This window comes from Cynara cardunculus (assembly GCF_001531365.2).
Source record: "Cynara cardunculus var. scolymus isolate 2C chromosome LG 1, CcrdV1, whole genome shotgun sequence".
In the NCBI taxonomy this organism is placed as follows: Eukaryota; Viridiplantae; Streptophyta; class Magnoliopsida; order Asterales; family Asteraceae; genus Cynara; species Cynara cardunculus.
In genome coordinates this window covers 17,972,563-17,992,274 of record NC_037528.1, presented here as the reverse complement: position 1 = coordinate 17,992,274, position 19,712 = coordinate 17,972,563, and the positions used below count along the sequence as shown (strand labels likewise).

The following is a 19,712-nucleotide window of genomic DNA, read 5'->3' as shown; positions in this document are numbered from 1 at the left end:
CTTGGCCAAGGACCAATATGGATCGGTCTCCCGAGTTTATGGGCCAGGTAATCGAAAGCGTCAGGTTCCTGCTCATAGTTTCTAAACGATAAAACCGACAATAACCCAATGTTCAAAGATCAATTTGAGTAGAGGCAAAGGATTACAACTCAAACATACCCATCAACACAGTTTCAGTATGAATACCCCGATTTTTAGCACCTGGATGCAAACGCAGAATCTTGTACTAGACACCCCAAATCAAACACAAGTCTTGTGGAACATTCTATTTCTCCAGAAGTCACATGCTTCTTCCATCTTTGGTTGAATGTTTCATCTTGCTGTGGTTGGTTGACGCTAGAAAGCTTACCTCGAAAAAAATCTAGCAACGGAGTGAATCTAGATACTAGTGAACGTGTTCCATCTGTGTGATCATATCCTTTTGTGGTTGACACCAGCCACTAGAAAGCTTAACCAAAAGAGAAACCACTTTCTTATGAATTTCTTGATTAGTAAATATCTTAATTGCATCCAAGAACTTGTCACTAAACTTTACCTGCCACAAACAAAAAAACCCTTTAAATAACAATCTGGGTTTCTCAAGATCGAGGATTCATGGTTGAATAACAACTTCCGGAGGAAGAAAATAAGTTACGATAGTCGGGAAAACAACATACTGAGTAGGAAAAATCAAGAGCTTAACCAACGAAGATCTTGATGAGCTCAAAGCACGACTACATAACTTCGAGGAGACAGTTAGATCCCCCTTCCCCCTCTATCTAGTTAATTATTGTGTATGGATGTTATTTTTTGATCGAATAGCATCTTAGAAAATTGAGCTTGTTATATTTTAGTCATTTTCACAGGTTTTATTGTATAGGAAATTTGCAATTTTAAATTATTATAAAAAAGATTACTGGCGGATTAGCGATGGAATATCCATCGGTAATTCATTTTTTAAAATTCCGTCAGTAATCTGTCGAAGATCTAAATTTGTTGGAAACGGAAGCCGTCAGTGATATCCGTCGATGATTCCATTTCCCACAACTTTTTAGCGAAGGACTTTCACCAACGGATTACCAATGAATCCGACTTTTAGCGACGGATTACCGATGGATTTTTTTGATGGGGAAAGTCCTTTTTTAGTGGTTAAGGGTGGGGTTTGTGGGTTTAGTTATGACGAAATTCCGGAGCTCTGTAATACTTTGTCAGCTCTGTATTAATGTATTGAGACGAGAAGCAATAATCATCGGAGCGCATAAATGAAACCGTGTCACCGCCTGCGGTTGAGTATTTTTGTAATTTATTATTTCATGCAATTAAAGAAAATTAATCGCTAATTGGAAGATCTCCAGGCTTCATGAGTGTTTTTTAATTTATCATTTGGAATTTTATAAATCTAATGAGGTTGGAACATATAAAAATCTGGTTGGCTGTGTTTGTGTTTTTGATGCTTCATGTTGGTTGATATTCTTGTAATTGATGTTTATGGGTTTTGTATCACACTTTTATTCGAATGAATTTGCACAAATTTGGATTTGATTTTGTAGTGTTACAAGTGGATTAATCTAAGCATGAAGTAGCCATAAACACAAACATGACAGATAACAAAAGCAAGAACTTATCACGGTAGATAGCTCCTTGATACATGCATAGGTCCAACGACCATGGCTTCTCAAACAAATCAACGTCTTTAAAGATCAAGTTTAATCACCCACCACAAAACCGGTAAACTCCGACCAAACACTGCTGTTCTTGATTCAATCCCATTTTTCCATTGATTACAAGCATGCCAAAAAAAACCATATACAAGGCCATTCGCTTTCCCGCCTACTTCTCCTTCCATGAGATTTTGAATAACAGTAGTTCGTGGATTTTGTATCACCGAACCCACTATTAGTAGCAACATAAACAGAATCAATTTTGTAAAAGGATACAAGAACTTAATTAACCATCAAAAATGCTGTCCAAAAAGCTCACCAGCCACTTCTAGTTCTTGATGACGAAGAAGATGCACACTGGTCCCTTAAACTTAAAGCAGCTAACTGGTTCGCCAAGTTCCAACTAAGATCTGTCTCTGAGTCTAGGGGCCATGTAATTGGAAGTGTCAGATTCCTGTTCATATTTCAAAACAATTCATTAAGTTTGCCAAAAAGTTATCTGTATAAACCCGACCATAACACATGATCAGAGATTAGTCTGCATATTGCTACGTACCCATCAAAACATTCTTCTTTGCAGCGGCTAATCATAGTTTCCGTATAATTCCCATATACCTTTTGCATCAATATCTTTGCCAGCTTTTCAATCTTAACAGCAGGTAAAATATCCCAGATCTTTAGCACCTGGATGTAACGTGAATTTTGTACTACAATGTCTACGGCCCAAATCAATCGCAAGTTTCGTGTAACATTGTACTTCACCAAGAGTGGCCATGCTCCTTCTATGTTGACCATTGTGTTTCCATCCTTTTGTGGTTGCCGCCAGCCACTCGAAAGCTTAACCAAAAGGAAAGCAACTTCCTTACAAATTTCAGGGTTGAAAAATCTCCCAATTTTATCCAAGAACATGTCACTAAACTTTACCTACCACAAGCCAAAAAAAAACTTGCATTACTATGTGCAACTTTTTTGAGTAGATCAAACCATTAGACAGTGCATTCATGAGGATGATAATATCAAGACTATACCTGCCATTTAGCATCAGTAAAAAGGAATGAATCCATATTGAATATACTATCATATTGGCGAAGCTCAATAAAGGCCCCCAAAACAGCTTGAGCCAAGTTTTTGTCTTCGCTAGCGTTGAAAAAACAGCCACGGTCCTTTGCATCAACAACTAAGTTCTTCCAAATAGATCCACTATTAATCAGAGTTGATCCATTACCCAAAATCAACAAACTGTATCTGTATAAAGATCAAACAGGATAAATGAAAAGATCATGCAACTAGAAAGAACAGAAAAGAACAGAAAAGAACAAAGAAAAAACGAAAAAGCCAGATCAGTGACTAATATACACGTTACCTGGCTCGGGTCAGTGCCACATTTGTTCTTTGATGACTAGAAAGAAAACCAACAGATCCACTCCCGTTACATCTCACTGTGGATATGATAATTACATCCTCCTCACTCCCTTGAAATCCATCAACAGACCGGACATTGACAGTAAAGAAATTTTCAGAACCCTTGTACTTGTTGCCAAGTTTTTCCTGTATTGCAGTTACCTGAGCCTTGTATGGTGATATGCAACCCACACTCACCCGCCGTTTTCTTGCAACAGATTCTATAATGACAGCTATAAGGGTTTAATGATCAACTATGAGATAGAAAGAGAGAGAGAGAGAGAGAGAGAGATACCTTTAAAAAGACTTGCAATTATTTCAGCTGCAATAGCCACCTCCATTAGATTTTTTCTACTCTGGCTCCTATCAAATTCCTCCTTGCCAGAAGTTACGTTTATAAAAGAGTATGAACCATACATACCTCCTCGAAGAAAACACTTCCCATACAAATTGCTTTTGACATTCCCACCATCCAAGACTTGGTTGTCATAGAACTCCCTATTTGGGAACTGGCTTATGGATGGATGCATCCTGTATTGAACATTAAGAAGGTGCTTCTTATGGCCTAATGATGCAAGCCTCTCAAATAAACTCCTTCCAAATTCAGCCTCCTCACAAATCTATATATCAACACAGTACACAGTGCAACAAATGCAAGGTTATTAACTATGGAGAACACTAACACATGGGTATAAAGAAGAGAGATACAGCACTATATATGAAAAGTTCAAAACCTTGCTTTGAACCATAGCAGGGAGTTGTTTTTCATCCCCAACAAGAATAGCATGACGAAGACCTCTAAGCTGCAAGGGTATGAGAGATTCACATTCCTTTAGCTGAGCAGCTTCATCAATAATAAGAAATTCTAAGGGTTCCTTTACTTCTCTATGCAGATTCGTGGAGCTTGATGAAGTACAAAATATCAAACATGCATTTTCCAAACAAAATCTTTTATATGAACCTCCCTTAATATCTGGAAAAAGCAATGCTTTTTGAAGGTATTTGAGTGATTTAAGAATTGACATTCTGTGAGCATATAAGTTACTCATTCCTCCTGTCCTAAAATCATCAAATCCATTCATGGCCTTTCTTAGCTTTACATTCGCATCAACGGTTTGCTTCAGTAATTGTCCAAAACGTTTCATAGAACGAACAAGTCCAATCATTCGTTCAACTGCCCCCATTGAAATGACGCGCGTCGGCATATGCATACACAAGTTCTCAATACAAGATGCAAGACGATTTTCAAGAAAGTTGAACCCCTTTGTCACAAACTGCTCGTATGTCATAATATAATCTGGAAGTTTTGTTTTGTCCGTTTTTTGCTTAGATGGAAGTTCATTTGCAGTCTTAGTGGAGATCTCACCATTTATCGGTCTCTTTTCACCTTTCAATGTACTTTTAATGAGAGTCTTCCAATTCATCTTTTTCATTGCTTCCTTTACCCGTGATGGATCAGCCAAATCCTCTTCCTCATCATCCTTATCTTCTGACTCCCTTTCATCACCTTCTAGATGTTTCTTCCTGTACAACTGATACTGAACCTCAGGATCCTCTAGAAAACAAATCATCCACTCACTGATACCTTTCCATCCTGAAAATGGAGCTAAGCAATCAACAAGAATTTTAACACGGTCATTTAAGAAGATATCTTGAAGGTCTACACAATCATCAATCTTCATTCTCTCTCTATTTCCAAACAAAACTACATCTCCTAAACCATACACATTATGTGGCAAAGAGTCCCTCAGTAAGCTCATAAACCGTTTGGTAACTCCTACAACTGCAATATTAGTAGGAGCACAAGTTAGGGTTCTGCACTTCATCCTCAGCAACATACATAATAATGAACCAACTGTTTTAGTCTTTCCAGTCCCTGGCGGACCCCATATTAACTTTATCGTATTTTGGTGACGACATTTTCTCGCAGCAAGACAACTCAAAACAGCAGCTTCTTGTGAACCGTCAAGCTGGAACGAATTGAGAGCTTCCCTCATCTCCATCGAAGTCAAGTCTGCAGTTGTAGCAGAACATCTGGCACATCCTTCTTCAACCTGTTAGAAATAGCAAGTGCTTAATCAAAAGTTACTTCCAAAAACAAAAAGAAAGATTTTGTTTGAAGATTTTGATGCGGCTCTTACAGGAAAATCGACTCGAAGCACTTTTTTTATCATCTTCAATTCGTCTGCTTGCATCTCCATGTGAAGTGCATGCCAAATACGAACGTTTGTTGTCAAATTTGTAAGACAAACGGCAAAATGTTTTACATCCTCCACACGATAGCTTGTTGAATCTTTTCCAATATCATCTTCAACCTCTTGTTGATAGATTGGTTTCGATGATAAAACCGACAGTTCATATTTTGAATTTCTGATCTTAATTCGTTCGACAAAGGCAATGAGGTAAGACTTGTGCGGCCTCTGAAGATCTTCGACAGATTTTGGCCTTACATCAGTCAAAGCAATGAGATCTCCAACCACAGGTACATAACATCCTTCACGTCTGGTAAGTACGATGGTGTATGATAATCGTTTGGGAAGCTTAAAACCTTTAGATTTTTGCACCTTTATAATCTTGGCAGTAGGGCAATGGTTGAGTCCCAGTACCTTTGAAAGCAAGTCCGCATGTGTCTCCTCAATGATAGGATAAACGAATGACTTAGTATATTCAGACACAGATGAAAATGTCTTGGGAATCTCTGGCTCTCTGCTATCTGTCCCATTAATCATGAAAACTTCAAATGACAAGAAATCAATAAATAAAAAACATTCAACAGTTTTGCAGTTGCATGAAAGCGTAAATTACAAGCAGATCGAATTCATCATCTGGTAACAGTTGCATGAGATAAGAAATCCTTTACAAACCTTGCCATTGTACAGATTTCTGTTAAGCACATCAGTAAGAGACAAGAAAACACCACATCAACCAGTCCTTGAACCTTGTTTTCAGCCTTCTTCTTATCAGTGTCCGTTGCCATTAAACAAAATGATCCTTTTCGCACTTCTTCCTTTGCCTTAGATACTTAATAAACAAAGGAACAATACACAAGCGGTTATAAGTAACCAAGAGATTAATTAAGGTTGTTTGCCTGTAGAGTAATGGTAAGCATTACAACTAATGCATGTGCAAGAAGATGCAGGCTTCTAGTACAGAAACCAGGAAAAAATAGTAGGTACAAGAAGAAAGCAAGTTGACCCTTCAAAGTTCTTTAGAGAAGCAAACGAAGAGGCATGGACTCAATGGGTTACAGTTACAATGAAAACGGCTCAGTTTCCTTCGAGTTCCAATGGGTCTCTTTGATAATGATGGTTGTTTTGTTATCTTGAATGAAGAATGGTGTACAAGTTCTTAAAACTTCCAACCTCCCATGATCTTTCACTAAATTATTTTCAATTTTAAAATTACATTTTAGATCCTTATAATTAGTGATTTGATAAACTTTATATCACTTACTTTTTTATTTTTTCATTTTACATTTTTATTGTATTAAACATAAATAATCGTATATTAAATAAATTGATTTTAAAAGTACGTTCCCTTTTTTACAAATTATTGCATTATAATCGTGTCTTCGGTACCTTCAAATTGAGACCAATATTGAATATATGTTTTGAGTTAATAATACTATTAAATATCATAAATACCTATGAATTAATTTGTTTTTTATTCATACATTTTCATTTTATACGTTTTATCTATCTATCTATCTATACTATATGTATATATAAGCGTGTAAAAAAATTATTGTTGAATTTTAAAAGATACATATCTTTTTGCTTTAGGTACAAGTTTCCGAAGCTGATTGAAACCCCCAACCTCATAATCTCTTCCTCCTCGACTTCCCATCCTCAATATGGTTTTAACCAAATTTTGTTTTTCAGGTTCAAAAAGCTGTCAAGATTTTATTTATAGTACTTGTTCGTGTATGGTTTCTCTACGAGAATTTGAAGACTGCAGCAAAAGGTAGGAAACTATTTGAGTGCACAGGTTTGTGTCTAGAGTTACGAATGGTTGTGTCTGGTATGCCTTTATTTATGTTTCGAGTACGTTTACCATCTGTTTAAAGTCATGTCATGTATCCAACCAACGGATGGGTATAACACTAGTTATAATGGTGTGATACAGTTTCAGTAATAAAGAAAAATAATAATTTTTTATTAAATTGAACAGTTTACCGGTTAGGATAGCATGCAACCTCCCAAACTATAAAAATGGAAGTTTCATAACCGTTGGTGATCATTGTACCACGCTAATATATTTCTTTCCGTTTCCTTGATCGTTTTCTCATAACCAAAGTTTATATCATAACCGTACAACAAGACCATAGATATCACATAGAACACTTTGACTCGAATATCAAGTTAGCAACTCATCTTTCAAAGACTACAACACGACGTTCCAAGTATAGCCATCCTAAAAACAATAGGAACTGTGAACTTAAGCTCATCATCAGGAGGACGAGGATGTGGATTGAGCGACAAAGGATGCCCTGTGCGGTCGCATATATGGGCTGCACGTGTCCAGGGCCGGACCTGCCTTGCAGCAATGCAGCTCAAACTGCAGCTTCTTGCGAACTAACAAGCTGGAATGATTTGAGAGCTTCCCCCATCTTCAGTAAAGTCTCGTCTCTAGTTGTATTCTCAGAACATTCAGCACATCTTTCTTTAACCTGTTAGAAATAGCAAGCTTAGTTAAGTTAGGCAGTGTTTGGTTAGCCAATTAAAAGAAAAGGATGTCTAGTGCTCTTACAGAGCACATTTTTTATCATCTTCAACGCATCACATTGTAGCTCTGAGTGAAGGGCTCACAAACCATGAATATTTGTTGTCAAATTTGTAAGATAAACCACAATATTTTAGATCCTCCTTAGAATAACTTAAAACCTCTTGTTGATGATTGATTGGTTTCGATGATAAAATAAAAGGTTTACATTGTGATTTTTCGATTTCCATGCCTTGCACCAAAGCAATAAGGTGTGACTTGTTTGGTCTCTTAAGATCATCAACAGATCTGGGCTTTACATCAGTCAAAGCAATGAGATCTCCAACTTCAGGTACATAAAATCCTTCATCTCTTCTAATCAATATGTTATGGTGTATAATAATGGTTTTGGTAGCAGAAAACCTTCAGCCTTTTTTGCTCTCGGCAGTGGGAGAACGGTTGACTCCTAGTATCTACGACTACGAGTGCATGTGTCTCTACGAAAAGAGGACAAACGAAAGACTTGGTATATTCAGACACAGATGAAAATGTCTTGGGAATCATTACTACCTGTTCGATAAGTATAAACAAAGTCAGTAAAAGGTAATGATATACAAAGAATAAAACTAAATCATCAAGAAAATACCATTTTTAGAATGAATATATTGTCTTCTTTATTAAAATTCCACTTTTCTTAAATGTGACTCAAGTAGTTCGAAAACTTGGAGGTTAACAGTAGATAAACGATATTCTACCACAAGGCTTCTAAATTTATAATACAAAGCAAGCAAAATTCATCAGTTGCTAAGAATTAATAGTGATATGAGAAATCTTTCACAAAGCTTGTCTTTGTATAGATTTCGGTTATGCATATCACTGAGAGACCAAGAAAATACCGTACCAACCAGGTGTTCAACCTTTCTTTCAGGTTTCTTCTTATCGGTATCCGTTATCATTGACGACAAATAATCTTCCATGATCCTTTTCGCACTTGTTTGTTAATTTCCCTTGTATATTTAAGAAATAAACCAAGAAACACAATACACAATTGGCTAGAAACAAATGTAACAAAGAGACTGAGAGTGTGTTAATTTAAGATTGTTTGCCAGTAAAGTGGAAAGGGTAATTTAACTTGGTTCCTATTTTGGGTAACATACTTTCAAAACTTCTATTTTGGTTTATAAGACGTAAAGTTTTAACCATTTAAGTACCCGGGTGACAGATTGAAGCATTTACCAGTTATCATGCTGATGTGGCGAGTGATGTGGTATTTAACTCAATATTATTTGCTGACATGCTTAGTGACATGGATTTTTTTTTAATCTAAAATTAGTCTTTAACTAGTTATCCAGGTACTTATATGTTTAAAATTTTACATTTTAGGTACCAAAATGATGGTTTTAAAAGCACATTACCCAAAATAAGAATCAAGTTAAAGTAACTTATTTTTTTCATAGTGCAAATTACCCTTGAAAGAAACACACATATAGAAGAAGATTTTAGGTTCACGAAAGGCGACACCTTTCCTAAATTCTTGTAAGTCTGTGTTGCTTGAAAGAAACCGAACTTTAAAGGTGTATGGACTCGATGTATCTCTTCCGTTTTCCATAAAAACGTCACAGTTTGCTAGAAGTTCAAATAGTCACTTCGAGTACATATATAGCGGTTGCACTTTTGTTCTCTCAAGTCCTATTTGTAACTTCTCAGTATTTTGGGATGCATATATTAATTACAAAATTCTCATGTGTAAAGACATGCAGTTGATCACTGAAAGAGAGAGGAATTACAAAAGTAATAACTTATATCCCCTCAAATTCAAGATGATTTATTAGAGGCCAATTAACCCGATTCGAGATGGGTGGTCTCCAGAGATATAAAATTAGAACATGTTTGACCAAGCATTAACTAAAGAAAAATGAAGACATAATAGTATCTTATTTTTATTAAAACTAAAGAGCTGGGAAGACAATGTGATTCAGATCCGGGTTCATGTCATCGAGCTTTGGTGAAGACATATGCAGTTGATCAGTGGAAGAGATAGGAATTAAGCGGATGATATTCACAACAACATGTCGACGAATAAAGTGGTAGTCAATCTCAGTAGATTTTGTTCATGAAAAACAATATTATGAGCAATTTGGATAACATTTTCGTTACTCTCTTTATAAATTCTTATAAATTTACTAGGGCGCTTAAGGTTGTCACACCACAATTGTGTGTCGGAGATGTCTATAAGCACCCATATCAGATAGAACCCAAACGAAGCCATGTCGATTCCTGAGTTATACATGTCAGCTAGCGCTCTATACTTGGCTTCTGTACTGGAGCGAGGGTCAAGGACTTTGTCTGTCTTCACCAAGATACATGAGAATATTCGCCACGAAATCTTACAAGGTGATGATAGTATGTAGGATTGCCGAGAGGTATATCATCATGAGGTGTTTCAAAATGATGAGGTAAGGAGTCTATATATTTGAGATAGAAGATATGGAGAGAGAATGAATTTGCATAACCTCCTAACTCCAATCAGTTGTCTCTTAAATGATATTGAGCGGTTTAGGGTGGGACAGGTTTGTTCTTAGGAGTATTTTGTCAAAACATTTGGAGGGTGGGCGTACCAGCATACGGGTGAATAGGAGTTGTTCGTCGATGGCAGACACAATGGTATACAGCAGAAACATGACAGATCGAGTAAATGACAAAGAAAATAGTATCACATTTCATAACCATTGATGATCATTATAGGGTGTTTTATCAGCCAAAGTATATGGCTTGATGTATTTTAGACATTTTATTGATAGCCAAGCAATATATTAAAAGAGAAAAACAACTGCTGGATGAATCAGTTGATGCTCTTTCATCAACAGCACAGAGTATGAGTACTAAAGCATGGTTCTTTTAAGATTAAAAGAAGAATCAAGTACATTCTATCGACTTACAGAAACAGTTGCAAGTTTGCAACCAAACCAACAAAAGAAATTTGCTCTCGTTGAAAACAGATTAGGTTAAAGCAACTGCAGTGTTATTCGGCAATGAGTAAGCACTTCTACCATGGCTGCCAACTCGCCCACGTCCAACTCCATTTCTTGGATACTCCCCACTTCTCAGAAGTTCGGTATCTCGGGCATTTGATCTTGAAGAACTCCAGCAATTTGAGGAATCAGCAGAATTTGGCTCCCAAGAAGATGACATCCAACTCAACTGTTGACTACCAGCAAAGCTATTGCTCCCTGATGATTCTTGTTCTTCAGTATCTGCATCACCACCCCTCCGAACAGTCACATACTTGTGGAGACTTGGTTCCATCAGATCATCATTAACCACCATCTCAGATTCCACAAGATTGTCTTTCTTGAACTGCCGCTCGTTGGAGCTGGTGGCGGAATTCAGGTCAGCTACAGCTTCAAGAATCGAACATGCCTTGCTCACACAAGCTGGGAGGGAGAACGCTGATGGTGCCGCTGCAGCTGCTGCTGCCGCCGCCACAGTCGTGGTGGTGGTGGTGGTCTTTTGGTGGAAATTTTGGATATCTTCAAGTAATAAACTAGCATAGGACGTTGGGTTTGGGTTGAGTAAAGTTTCAGGGTTGATATCTAGGTCTCGAGATAGCCTTGAGGACCGAGTTCTGCTTACGATTTTAGGATTTTCGACTGCGATTTTAGCCTCATCAATCATCTGGTGTTCTTTGGCTATGCAGTTTTTAGTAACAACAACATTGTGCGTTTTGTTATTCATCATCTTCTCACCATTAGGTTTCTGCATTTGTACCTGCAAAAAATGATTTTAACCTTTTAAACTCCAGGCTCTTATATAAAATCCTTGCAGATAAAATCTTGAAATCTATGGGGGAAAAGACACTTACTTTGATGGCCGGTTGTTCAGATCCGGTAGCGTTGGTGTCAATCTCAGCCAGTGGATTCCTTCTGTAAGGAGAATGCTCAGCCTTTCTGGAATTGCTTCGACTCAGTGTCAATGGCTGCTGGTTCTGATTCTCGTTTAACACCCTAAGGTTTGCCCTCGCCGGAGATCTAGAACGTGGAGATGCAGCAGTCCGGGCCGCCTCACCGGTGTTTCGCTTCACTTGAATCCTCTTCACTCCAGTAGCAACACCAGTAACCACTTCTCCACCACCAGTATTGTTAGTCTTATCGGTGGCAGGTACGGAGACCATCTTACCAGGCCTAATGTTACTACCCCCAACGGCGGCGGCGTTGCTGCCGGTGGAATTAGGATTCGGTGATTCCGATCTTCTATTTGGGGATCTGCTTACTCTCCTGCCACCGCCATTGCCAGTCCCACTTCCCCTTTCTTTACTTCCAGATCTTTGTTGTTGTGGATCTCTTTCTCTACTCCTCCTTCTGGAAGAAGGAGATGAAACCCTAGGCTCCCGCTGCGGTCGACGCCTGTGGTGGTCGCCATCCACCACCACCACCTCATCATCATCATCATTCTTAGAACCCATTTCCATATCGAAATCATAACTCCTCTTCGAACCCGAATACCTCCGGCCGCGGGTAGGAGTTTCAGCAGCTGCAGGCTTTACACCGGAGGAGCTCCGGCTAAGCCTCCCACATTGTATGAGTATCGCATCCACCTCTTCTTTGGTACAACTAGAGGTTCTCACCGTAGCACCTGCCGCTTTCCCCGACTCACCATTAGAAACGGCGGCGACGGTGGTGGCCGATTGGGAAACATCGGTAGTAGGAAAGGAATTGGGGGTTTTCTTCCTGTCCATCGATTTGCGGGTTTCTTGATCTGGGTGTCTATCAATTTCATGACTCTTCCGATGTTTGACGACCAAAACCTCCTTCTTGGGAACTTGTTGCTCTATAGCTGTAGTAACAATGGCGACGGCAGCAGTCTTGGTCTTCTTCTCTGGTTGCTGAGGTTTGATTTCAACTTCGTGTGGGGTAGGCGTAGAAGAAATTGGATTCGTCTTGCTGCAACAAGCACCCATTTTTGATTGAGAGAGAGAGAGAGAGAGAGATGGGAATGAAAGGGGGTTCAATGAACGAGAAATCTGATTGTTCCTTGTTTTTAAAATGGAAGAGAGCTAAACAACAAAGATTAGATTTCAAATCTTGACGGAGGTTGAACGTGGAAAAGTAGCCGTTGTAAAATGGACTTTCTAAGAGTGTTGCATTGCAAGTGAAACTTTATGGGAACTTCACCAACTTGGCCAAATTTCAAATCTTAACACCCATCTTTTTTCTGCAACAATACAGAGTACAATATCATATCGCCCTTCAATTATTTTTAAAAGAAACTATATGGATATAAATATGAAGTTAAAAATAATAAAGTTATTATTATTTATTTAACTCCAAACTTTATTATAACCTCAATACTTAGATTTAAAAATAAAAATATTAAAGATACATATTTGAATTCGTGTAATTAAATACAGATAAACATAATCAACTAAATGATAAATATCTCATTTTAAATATCAAAAATTTAAAATATAATTAGGATTATTTTGTTATACTTAATTATTATTTTTTTAGAAATTATATTATTAAACCAAAAATAAAATTACTTTGTTATTAAATCTAAATTAAATTATAATAAAAAAATTGAATTAAAGAAATTACATAAAGTACGAGAATTTTTAAATAATTAAGTTGATATTGATATCAATATTTTTTTTAAATTGTTATGAATTAAAACATTATCGCTTTCTTAAAATCACATAAAATCGTATTATATCGACAAAGACAAAAAATAAAAAAGGAACATTATCTCGATCTATCTCGATATATTATACGAGTATCTTTCTAATACTTTATAATACGGAATTATGGAGTATTAAAATATGTTTCAATTTTGAAGCTAAAAAGGAAAGGGAAAAAGATGGGGGCCGTATAAGGAAAGGAGATGTACTTTTTTAAAGCTCTGAAATTTAAATTGTTATTAAAATGATGGTAAGAGAAATTTTAAAAATACTAAAAGGTTTTTCGTGTAATGATACGTATTGATTTTAATATTTATTTTATTTTTATCTCAGTCGATGTTTTAATATGATCTTATGTGATTTTAAAAAAACGATAATGTTTTTATTTTTGAATAAAATATAAATTTGAATATATCATAAAAATTTGATAAAAATATATCGATATTAGTATCAAATTAACTATTTAAAATTTCTCATTTTTTATGTAATTTTTTTATTATAATTTAATTTAGTTTCAATAACAAAATAACTTATATTTGGTTTAATAATATAATTTTGTTATAAAGATAATAATTAATTATTTTGTTAGAATTCGATAATTATTCTAATTATAGTTTATATTTTTTATATTTTAAAATGAGATGTTTATTCTCTATTTGATTATGTTTATTCGTAGTTAGTTACACGAATTCAAACATGAAGATTTAATAAGTTGTACTTAATGCATAATTTACTTGTAATATTGGATTTTAAGTAATATGCATCAATATACAGTACTTTATGAATAAAAAATAGTATTTAATTTTTTTTGTTAAATACTTTATAATATAATATAGATTATTTAAATGAATTGAGAACTTTGAATTATATTTTGAATAAAATAAAATAAAATATTTTCTGAACAATAAAAAAGAAAATTAGTTCAAAACGATTAATTAATTGAAGTAAAGAATGAAGTTGTGGTATAAAGCAAACGGAGTACCAACCACGACCCACATGCGATTCTGATTCCCTTGCTTCTCGTATCCCAAGTAGATGACCGTTGTATTTCCCATTTCTTTTTAAATCAAATAATATTACACTTACACCCTTCAAATATCAGAAACCTCTCAAATTTTCCCCATCATTATAAAAACTTTCTATTTGGTTTAGATTGATGAATGATAATAAGAATAAAAATGAAAATTGGGAAAAATGGAAATGATTTTTCATTTCTTTTATTTTGAAGCTGAAATGAATATTTGAGTTTCATGAGGGATGAACCAATTATATAATATTAGAAGGATATTCGTATAATGTAACGAGATATATTTCGATTTGAATGTTCTGTTCACTTCTTTGTTTCCGTCAATATAATACGGTTTTATGTGCTTTTGAAAAAACAGTAATGTTTTTGTTATTAAATAAAATATAAATTTGAAGATATCATATAGTTTTAAAAAAGTTATATCGATTTTAGTAAATTAACTATTTAAAAGTTCTCATTTTTTGTGTAATTTTTTAAATCAATTTTTTATTATAATTTAATTTATGTTTAATAATGAAGTAGTTTATTTTGGTTTAATAACAGTAGGAGAGTACTCACATAATGCAGCAAGATACATTTCAATTTTAATGTTTTATCTTATTCTTTGTCTTTATCTATGTTATAATACAATTTTATGTGGTTTTGAGAAAACGATAATTTTTATTTTTGAATAAAATATAAATTTGAAAATATTATAAAATTTTGAAAAAATATATCAATATTAATATCAAATAAATATTAAAAGTTTCCTTTTTTTATGTAATTTTTTTAATTCAAAATTTTATAATAATTTTGGTTTAATAACGAAGTAATTTATTTTTGATTTAATAATATAATTTTTTTATAAAGATAATAGTTAAGTATTCTGTTATAATTCAACAATTCTCCTAAATATATTTTATATTTAAAATGAGATTTTTATCTTGTATTTGATTATATTTATCTACAATTAGTTATACGAATTCAAACATGAAACTTTAATAAGTTGTATTTGTGCATAATTTACTTGCAATCTTGAATTTTCAGTAATATGTATTAATAAACAATACTTAATGCATAAAAAATTGTTTTTAAGAGTTTCTGTCATATACTTAATAATATAGTATGGATAGTTTTTCATAAAGATATTAATTAAGTGTTATATTAGAACTCAACAATTATCCTAATTATATTTTAGATTTTTTACATTTAAAATGAGATGTTTATCATGTATTTGATTATATTTATCTGCATTTAAATATTCAAATACAGAGCTTTAATCAGTTGTACTTATGCACAACTTACTTGTGATCTTGAATTATAAGTAATATATATTAATAAACAGTATTTCATGTACAAAAAATGATTTTTAAGAGTTTTTATCAAATGTTTACAATATAGTATAATATAGATTATAATATTTGAATTATTTATGATTTAGATAAACATTACATATAATATGAACAAAAATAAAATGGTCAATCTCACATATTATAATTAATTAATATTTTTTCAAAAAAATATATTTAATAATGAAATTTAGTATTTTATTTAGATTATTTAACACATTTTTATTATATATGAAAACATAATAAATATAACTTTAAAGTTTATGGGGGTGTTTGGGATTGCTTATTTAAATCAACTTATGTTTTTTTTTTAAATGTTTATCAACTTATGTGGTGTCAAAGCAGAGTTTTATAAAAAATATTTGGATTAACTTATGATTGTATAAAAACGTAATAAGCTGGTAATAAGGTGTTTGTATAGCTTATACATGCAAAAACTTCTTATTATCGATGTCAAACTGGTGTAAGTATTGCTTTTTTTTTTCATTCAAACACTAAAAATTTCTTATTACCGATTCCAAATCGGAATAAGTCAATAAACATTTTATATAAGTAATCCCGAACACCTCCTACGTTACATAAACATTATTAATATTGTTATATTTATGTTTTAATAACTAACTATATTTAATAGTAATTAAATAAATATATAAAGATAATTGATATAATTGATAAGTATTAATGAATAATATCTGATGTATAATTAAAATTAATTAATAATAAAAATATCATTTGATAATTAATATTAGAAATATTTAAATTTTATGAATATTTATAATTAATTGTAATAAATAATAATTAATATTAAACCATACTTTTGGGAGAGCAATGTTGCAGGGGCAGATGCCCCCAACAAATTCATTAGCTGCGGTCTAATTTTTTTTTAGCTAAATCATAAAAAGGGCCCCTAACAATTAGAACTGGTCCCGACCAAAAATTCTAAGACTGATTCTAGGTACGGTAACCCGTCCCAAATCAGGTTCAGGGCCTGAACCATTTTTTTAAATTAAATTATTTTTATACAAAAAATGTTATACATGTTTTTATGGTTACGATGTTTAAATTGAATATTGAGATATATGTTAAATTACACGTTTAGGAAAAAAAATCTTGAAAAACTTAGAGGAAAACTTAAATTTTTTAATAAGAAACTTGAAAATCTTAAAGAAAAACTTGTATTATGTAAAAGTTTCAAATTAAAAAAATAAAATAAAAATCAAACACGAGTTTTGAATTTGCATAAAACTTGCAACGGGGCATGGATTTGACCATCTCTATACGATGTTAGGGATGTATAAGGTTTGAGCCTTCTAAGCTCGATCTTGAATGAGCAAAAATCTTTGGAGGTTGAAAGAAGGTTTGATTTAGCCTTTTCAAACCTAGTCTTTTAAAACTTAATTGAAATTTTTACGTTTTCCAACCAAAATTTAACCGGAAATCGGAAAACAAGTTGATCTGATCGAGCTTTAAAGTCGGACCAAAAATTGGGTCTGGCTTTTCCGAACTGAGTCGAACGGAAATTGAGACTTGGACATTTATTTGTAACCACAATACACTTGTCTCCTCTTCAAAGTCCAAACTCGATAATACATCTTAGAGAATCTTTAACGGAGGTTCTTATAAGAACCCACTTCTTATACTTTTGTTTGTTATATCATTTTTACCTCATCAAATTAAGAACCAACATAAAGGGGTGTTTGGGATTGTTTATTAAAACAACTTATGTTTTTTTTAAGATACTTATCAAGTTATGTGGTGTCAAACTAAAGTTTTATAAAAAGTGTTTGGATTAGCTTATGACGGTACCAATACGTGATAAGTTGATAAGTTATTTTTAAATGTTTCGTAAAATTTGCTTATACATGTAAAATGATTAAAATGATACCCTTTGTCCTTGTCTCCAAAATGAAGAAGACGACCATGATTCATCGCCGTCTTAAGAGAATTTTGAGCAAAAACGTAAACAGAAGCAACAGGTTCGAACAAAAAGAAGATCAAAACACAACGAAGCATATGGAATGCTAATTTCAATCCTTAAATGAAAATTTAAGAAACATATTTTTGTAAGCAATTGCATTCATCGAGACATCATATTAGAAACCCCAAATTGTTGCGAAAGAACAGAATCTGAAGAAGCCACCGTTGCCTGAGCTCCAATCATATACGTTGGATTGAAATAATCAAACTCAAATCTTTATTGTTGCCACCTCTTCGGTCGATTACATGCCACTGGATGGAAGATGGGATTAGAGAAATCGTGCAGATGAGAAAATAAAATGAATAGATAATTTTTTAGTGTTAAATAAAAGGGCAAAAAAGTAATTTGATTTTCAAAACTGATAAGTTATTTCTGATAAATTAGAAAGTTCTAACTTATCAAAAACTTTTTATTATCGGTTTGACACCGGTATACACAATATTTTCCACTAAAAACTGTTTATTACTATCACACCAAAATAAGCCAATAAACAATCTCATACATCCCAAAACATCAAAATAATAGTTGTTATAATAACTCACTTTATAGATTTCATTTATTTTCCAATATCGATCATCATTCCAAAATCAATAAAATATAAAAAAGAACTAAAAAAAAAATCACTTAATATTACGATCCACTAACCATTTTAGTATATTAATTCTCTGAAATTATCAAAAAGAAAAACCTGTTTTGACGGAGCCTGAAGCCTGGTGATTGACGCCATGGCTGGAGGGGTTGTGGGTAGACAAGTCTCGTAAAACCCTCGATCGGGATACAGTCTTCTTCGATGACAACTCTCGTGCAAAATCATCTCCATTTTTCCTTCCATCGTCATCTCTGCCGCTTCGTCCTCGTCCTCTTATATCTCTCTATACATCTCAACCTTCCCAAACCACCATGAACATACATTATTACTTCCCCATTTCCAGGACCTGTCTAATGCCGCCTCCTCTCTCCACCACCACCATTTATGACACGAAGATCACAAAACAGAGTGATAATCAAGTGTTCGATGAACCTGCAAAATAAGACTGACCTCATCTGATTAAAATGTCTTCAACTCAGGGAAATCACACTAGTTGGCTGGGAAGACAACCGCTAAGGCGACTTAGTGGAATGCCCCATCCACCGCCGTGCGTGATCTATGTTTCTCATGTCCACCTCCTCTTCCATCGCAGGTCCATTTTCTTTTGTACTATCAAAATTATGCATATATATATATATATATATATATATATATTTCCCTAAAATTCATATGAATTCAGGGTAATTTAACAAGTTCCTTTTTTCATACAATGATTATTGTGGGTATAAATAAATGGCAGTAAAAAGAAATATTTTCATTTGTTTTCTATTCAGCTTCTATGTTATAAAACATGAGTCCCTTTCTTGGCATATGTTTTGTCGCTAACAACAAAAGACGGTTGAAGAAACCATAGCCTAGCTTTAGGGACGCGTAAATTTGTAGCTTGCTGATGAAGGAATGTTTTGTACTCAGAACGGCCTTCCGTCTTATTCTTTCCAAAATTCACGAATGTGGGTAGCAAACATGAGGGCAATTGGGTAGTTTTACCCAAAAATGAGACTTTTAATYTGGAACAAACTGTTGTCCGTTGGAAAGCAAAGGCATTGACTAGGAKTCGACTTGGTATCTTCTTTACTTCATACCACCCTTCTACTTTTGGGTGTTTTATGCTTTATGTTGTACCAGCAGACCCTTTTATCATAAAATTTGGTGCTTTTAAAACTTGAAGGCCATTTCCAGTTATTATAGAAATTGAGTTCTTTCAATCAGTAATATAGTTTGCTGTTCTTAGACTTGACCTCTTTTGKAAACCACAGGAGGGACAAATGGCATCGTCTAGTAGCCGCAGAAAACCTGAAATAAAGGGCCAAGGATTGATCAATGAGGTGTTTTCTTGGTCGGTTCGTGATGTGCTCAACATGGATCTTTACAGGG

At 34.0% G+C, this 19,712-nt stretch overlaps 2 protein-coding genes across 2 annotated transcripts; both read right to left on the bottom strand.

Annotated features, from left to right (window-relative positions):
• Positions 1 to 385: 385 nt before the first annotated feature.
• On the bottom strand, positions 386 to 8,719 carry LOC112520401. Its single transcript, XM_025128822.1, has 10 exons — positions 8,586 to 8,719; positions 5,183 to 5,747; positions 3,776 to 5,095; positions 3,337 to 3,661; positions 3,004 to 3,262; positions 2,669 to 2,885; positions 2,197 to 2,564; positions 1,960 to 2,094; positions 1,773 to 1,872; positions 386 to 535 (listed from the first exon to the last, which is right to left on the bottom strand). The coding sequence occupies exons 1-10, from the start codon at positions 8,717 to 8,719 to the stop codon at positions 386 to 388; spliced, it is 3,573 nt and encodes a 1,190-aa protein (XP_024984590.1).
• A 1,914-nt stretch (positions 8,720 to 10,633) lies between these two features.
• Positions 10,634 to 12,699, bottom strand: LOC112500595 (uncharacterized protein At1g65710-like). The gene is made up of 2 exons (XM_025104108.1): positions 11,605 to 12,699; positions 10,634 to 11,510 (listed from the first exon to the last, which is right to left on the bottom strand). The coding sequence occupies exons 1-2, from the start codon at positions 12,697 to 12,699 to the stop codon at positions 10,743 to 10,745; spliced, it is 1,863 nt and encodes a 620-aa protein (XP_024959876.1). The 3' UTR covers positions 10,634 to 10,742.
• Between the last annotated feature and the right edge of the window lie 7,013 nt (positions 12,700 to 19,712).